This window comes from Mustela nigripes, unplaced genomic scaffold (genome assembly GCF_022355385.1).
Source record: "Mustela nigripes isolate SB6536 unplaced genomic scaffold, MUSNIG.SB6536 HiC_scaffold_77, whole genome shotgun sequence".
NCBI classification, from domain to species: domain Eukaryota; kingdom Metazoa; phylum Chordata; class Mammalia; order Carnivora; family Mustelidae; genus Mustela; species Mustela nigripes.
This window is the reverse complement of record NW_026739492.1, coordinates 568,129-573,672: the sequence shown is the minus strand read 5'-3', so window position 1 is coordinate 573,672 and position 5,544 is coordinate 568,129. Positions and strand designations below refer to the sequence as shown.

At 35.6% G+C, this 5,544-nt stretch overlaps 1 protein-coding gene across 1 annotated transcript; it reads left to right on the top strand.

Annotated features, from left to right (window-relative positions):
* Positions 1-2,798: 2,798 nt before the first annotated feature.
* On the top strand, positions 2,799-3,806 carry LOC132008319 (olfactory receptor 4A15-like). The gene has a single exon (XM_059386854.1). It carries the CDS (start codon positions 2,808-2,810, stop codon positions 3,804-3,806), a length of 999 nt encoding a protein of 332 aa, XP_059242837.1. The 5' UTR covers positions 2,799-2,807.
* The last annotated feature ends 1,738 nt before the right edge of the window (positions 3,807-5,544 follow it).

The window sequence follows — 5,544 nt, the reverse complement described above, 5'->3', positions numbered from 1 at the left end:
TGAAGGCAGCCGCTCAACCAACTGAGCCACCCAGGCGTCCCTGGTGCTTCATTTTTATGGTCACTGCTCAATCATTAAAAAAATGCACTTGTTTATGTGGGGAACGGATTTTACTATACAGACTATTAAATAGAGACATTCAGATAAGTATTGTGATCATCGTTTCAAAAAGTTCTGGACTGAAATTTACAATTTCAAAGGGCACAATTTCTATTATCCTGCTGATCTGAAAGTCTTTCCCCGTGTTTTACACCTTGCATACACACACCTGGGTTGTTTTTCTGTCTCATGTTGAATTTGGTGTAGTATAGCTCTTAATTTATCTTATTTTAATTCTCTGCTATAGATTAAAGTTTTTGGAACATTCCTTAGTGATTTATTTGTTCTCACTGAATGTGTTAAAAGAAATTTGAAGTATCTCACGAATGTTGGAAGCAGATATATTTATTTTTAATAAAATACTATAATGGTTAAATATAGAATTTTGTATCATTCTGAAGCAAATCATTAGTTTTCAATAGTCTAGCCTAATCATTATGTTCATAAGCACATTTTTAATAGTCAACTTTTTATTGACTAAAATGCATTTTATATTATATCATATTATATGGCACACATATAGATTCTGGTGATACCATTGTTAAAAAGATATGTTTACTCTTCTGGCAGATCTAACAGAGGACTGGGGAAAACACAGCTATAAACAATTGGGTGCTACAGGGCAAGGTGTTGGACCCTCATACTGGAAATTATCTCATGAATGCTCAGATGACCCCTATGCATTGTGAGTATTTGCCATTATAAATGCAGACATAGCTTCATAACTGTGAGTGGGGATATTTAATTATGTATGTATGTGAATAACCTGCTGGAAGTCCCAAAGATGGAAGTCCTTTAAGCAGTTGGTCTCTTCTGATATATCTTAAGGTTCAGAATTTGGTTTTCTGGAAATGTAAAAAGTCTGAGCAGTGAGTCCTGGTACTGATGCTAGGTCACCCTCTGGTCTAACTCTGGATTGAAAGTTCTGGAAATCTGAAATTCTTCTACTTCCAAATCAGTTTTCCCAAACCAAACTCAATCAATTCAAAGCCTATTTCATTCAGTTTATGGTCTTTGCTAGTTCTTATCTGCCTTTTGTATTTTCTTTTATTATCTCTTTGCTACATTTTTATTCTCACTTTGGATTGTCTAGAAGCAGAAAGAATAGAATAAGCTTTCCTTCACAAATGATGGTTTACAAATGTAGATATTATAATGGAGCACATCTAAAATAATTTTGCCAAAACAAAGTTGCACATATTACATGTACAATTGGTCCTGGGTTGTATCTGGTAGGACTCATGGATAATTTGTTTTTCTCAAGTGAGAAGGAATGTCTTGTATTCCACACAGACTCGGAAAATCAAGAGCTAACAATATGAATGAAATATCTGGTGTAATCTATTCATCACTTTAGTAATCAAGTAACCTTTAACACATGCCAGTTCACCCAGGTTAGTATAAAGATGGTCCAGAAGTAAATACTAGCATGTCATTTAAGATAAGGTTTTCCATGACTAGAGTTCAGAAACTCATATCTCTGGAAAGGCTATAACCTTTCCAATAAGAACATGAGTTGGGACATTATTTTCCCAGGATGACTGAACAAAATTAACTTTTTGAGATTTTTAGTGTGGGATTCTTGCTACTATACCATGATTCTGCCTAAAATCCTTATGTTGGCATTCTGAATTGAATTACAGTTAGCAATAACCAATTCTAAACCATTTTGGAAAGTAGGGAAAATGTCTAGGTAGTACCCATTTACTTAAATTTGTACCATCCATTTTTCTCCTCTATAACCTCTGTTGTAATAAATGCCTATTCTATGTGTGTGTGTATGTGTGTGTGTCTGTATTTTCAAACAAAGTATACTTTCATGAATGGAAAGAATTTCGTTTTCTTTTTCTTTTTTTAAGATTCTATTTATTTTTTAGAGAGAGAGAGAAAAGAAGGGGGAGAGCACAAGCAGGAGGAGTGAGAGAGGGAGAAGCAGTTTCCCTGCTAAGTTAGGAGCTGGCTGTGGGGCTCAATCCTAGGACTCTGGGATCATGACCTGGGCTGAAGGCAGATCCTTAAATGGCTGAACCACCCAGGCATCCCAGAGAAGAATTTAATGTACTGGCCTCTTCTTAGATGGTTTCTTACATGTTCAAAATTCAGCTGGATTAAATAAAGTTTAATAAATATTTAAGGGGCACTCATAGTATGTCTGGGTCTCTCACTGCAGCAGGTGACATATTTTTTGATATTTGGAGCTCATAGTGAAGTCACTCAGAAAGCAGTTATCTAAATGTCAGGTAATCACTTTATGCTCCATGGACTAGATATTATTATGTAAACAAGGTTATTAAAGATGAGCATGTTTTCACAGTCAATGTCAGAAACCCAGAAAGCATTCAACAAAAAAAGAAATTACATACAAAATAAAAAATGAAGTATTTGTAGGCAGGATTCTGGAGAAAGCTGCTTCCTTGTTTTTCGGTAGGTCATGTCACAGGTCATGTCTACCTGCCATGAACCTCCCAGGTAGAGAACTGGTCTCCTTGTAGTTGATGCAAGAAATTTGTGGAAATGAAAACAGAAACTGTGGGTAGTGATTCTAAACTTTCATTCTCTAGAAAGTCACCCTGTGTGAGGCCCTGTGGGGCAAACGTGGTTGAGTGTGGCAATGGTTTTTGACACAAAGCATGCGATCCTCTCAAATTCATTATGGCCATTTCATTTCCAGCCTCTGATGCCTGAGTTCAATGCCTTCCAAAGAATATATGGGAAATAGAAACAATGTGACAGAGTTTGTCCTTCTAGGGCTCACACAGGATCCTGAGGGGCAGAAAGTGCTATTTGTCCCATTCTTACTCATCTATGTTGTGACAATAGTGGGCAACCTGCTTATCATAGTAACCATTATGGCCAGCCGGTCACTGCATTCTCCCATGTACTTTTTTCTTGCTTATTTATCATTTATGGATGCCATCTATTCTACTGTCATTGCTCCCAAGATGATTGTAGATTTGCTCTATGAGAAGAAAACTATTTCCTTCCAGGCTTGTATGACTCAAATCTTTCTAGGTCACTTATTGGCTGGTGCTGAAGTCATTCTTCTGGTGGTGATGGCCTATGACCGATATGTAGCCATCTGTAAACCACTTCATTATCTAATTATCATGAATCAGAGGACATGTGTTCTTATGCTGCTGGTGGCCTGGACTGGAGGCTTTCTGCACTCTATGGTTCAGTTTCTCTTTATTTATCAGCTCCCTTTCTGTGGCCCCAATGTCATTGACAACTTCGTATGTGATATGTATCCCTTACTGAAACTTGCTTGTACCAATACCTACCTCATTGGAGTTTCTATGATAGCTAATGGAGGAGCCATTTGCACTGGCATCTTCTTCATTCTCCTAGTTTCCTATGGGGTCATATTACACTCCCTTAAGACTCATGGTTTGGATGGGAAACACAAAGCCTTCCACACCTGTGCATCCCATATAACTGTGGTCATTTTATTCTTTGTTCCCTGTATCTTCTTGTATGCAAGGCCTAATTCTACCTTTCCCATTGACAAATTCATGACTGTAGTTTTGACCTTCATAACTCCCATGCTGAACCCTGTAATCTACACCCTGAGAAATGCAGAAATAAAAAATGCCATGTGGAAACTTTGGAGTAAAAATGTTACCTCAGTTGACAGAGGGCTGTACTGCTCATGCAGAACAGGATATTCATTCTTTCACAGAATCGAGGACTGCTTCCATTATCAGTGATGACATCTTAAAAATGATATCCTTTGGGTTAGTTAGACTCTTTATTCTGAAATAGCTATATAAATTAATCTTTATCTAAATGGAGTATGTTAACTACCCTTAGAGGGCAAGAGAATTGTGTAAGTTTAATCTCTGATCTATATAATCATACTGTGCTAAGGTTCTTCAGTGAGCAACAAATTTTGGTTTTACTTCAAGTTTTTGTTGGTGGAGTATGATATCTCCATGGTACATAAAAATATGACCTAATAGAAATTATTATCCTTAGTCCAAGAGAGTGTGATTTTAAAATTAAAAATTCACATTGTTAAAAAAAAAAACTAATCTAACAGTAGAAATAAATTTCCTGTCAAATTAAATAATTAGAAATTTCACAGCACATGTTCATAGCTGAGGATAGATCTATGAGAATTGAACTTTATTAGCTTTATACTGTGATGGTAGCATATGGCTGATTTTCTATATCATAATGAAGTTTTGGGCAGAAAACTTAAATTGTTCAATGCTTGTGTGCATCTAGATCAAATGACTCTTCTGATAGTTGAAATACACATTTAGTCTTTCATATCACAGTAGACTGTCAGAGTCTACCTACATTTAATTAAATTCTCTGTGTATACTTTTTTAAAATTGTAATAAATGTTAAGCATTTTGGGAATATGTGTTGTTTTACATATGAACGCCTTTCTCCTCTGTAAACTTTATGATCTGGACTTAAGTAATAAGTCAAAAGTGACTTCTCTCTTTATAGTTTCTCTATAGAAATTTTGGAGGTTGATTACTGTATTACAAAGGTCATTTTTGAAGGCCCTGACATTACACATTACCTTGCTGAGAGGTCAAGTCACAACACAGATTGGATATGAAATTGGTATTTTTTGCCCTCATCTTTCTTTCAATTTGTAATTGGATCCAGTGAGTGTATTTAGCAATATTAATGCTTCCATTTATTTAAAATGTATTGAATAAATGCCAGCTATGACGTTTTATTTATTCTTCAATGAAGGAAATAACAACTAACCTAGATATTTTAATCAGAAAGAAATCTAGTACAGTGGATTAAATACTTCAAAATGACCAGAATTGGAGGACCTACTACCTGGATACTGGTGTGAATGCAGTTGGGATCAAGGATTTACCACCAAAGTTATTATGCGGAAATGAGAAAGCTGAACTCAGAATGAAAAATGTGTGCATATACTTCTCAAAGTCCTTCCCTGTCCTGATTTTAAAAATAATATTAAACAATTTTTTTTTCAAGTTTTGCTTCTTACATTTGCATCTTTAACCCATATAGAACATAAATGTTCAGGTATGGCGTGAGGTAGAAATACACATTCCTTTTAATCATAAGAATAAATTTCCCAGCACACTTATTGAAAACCATTGAATTTCCCATTACCCTGAAACACCTCTACTTTTATATATAAAATATCTGTATATCTATTCTTCTATTTCTTAGCTTTCTATGTAGTTCAATTAGTTGATCCATGAATAATAATATGGTATCTAAAGTTGCTGCAATGTTTCAGATACCATTGTGATATTAAAAAAAAAATCCCCCCAATGTTTAGTAGCTGAAAATACCAGCAATCACTTCATCATTTCAGATGGTTTCAGTGGGCCAGGAATTTGGGAGCATTTCTGAGGGGGTAATTCTTGTTCAGGGTCTGTTGTGAGGTTACAGACAGAAACTGGGTGAGCCTGAGGTTATCTGAAAAGTTTAGTTACTCATGTG

Excerpts from the sequence above, each read along its gene's own strand:
- LOC132008319 (XM_059386854.1), top strand. The coding sequence starts at position 2,808 with ATGGGAAATAGAAACAATGTGACAGAGTTTGTCCTTCTAGGGCTCACA.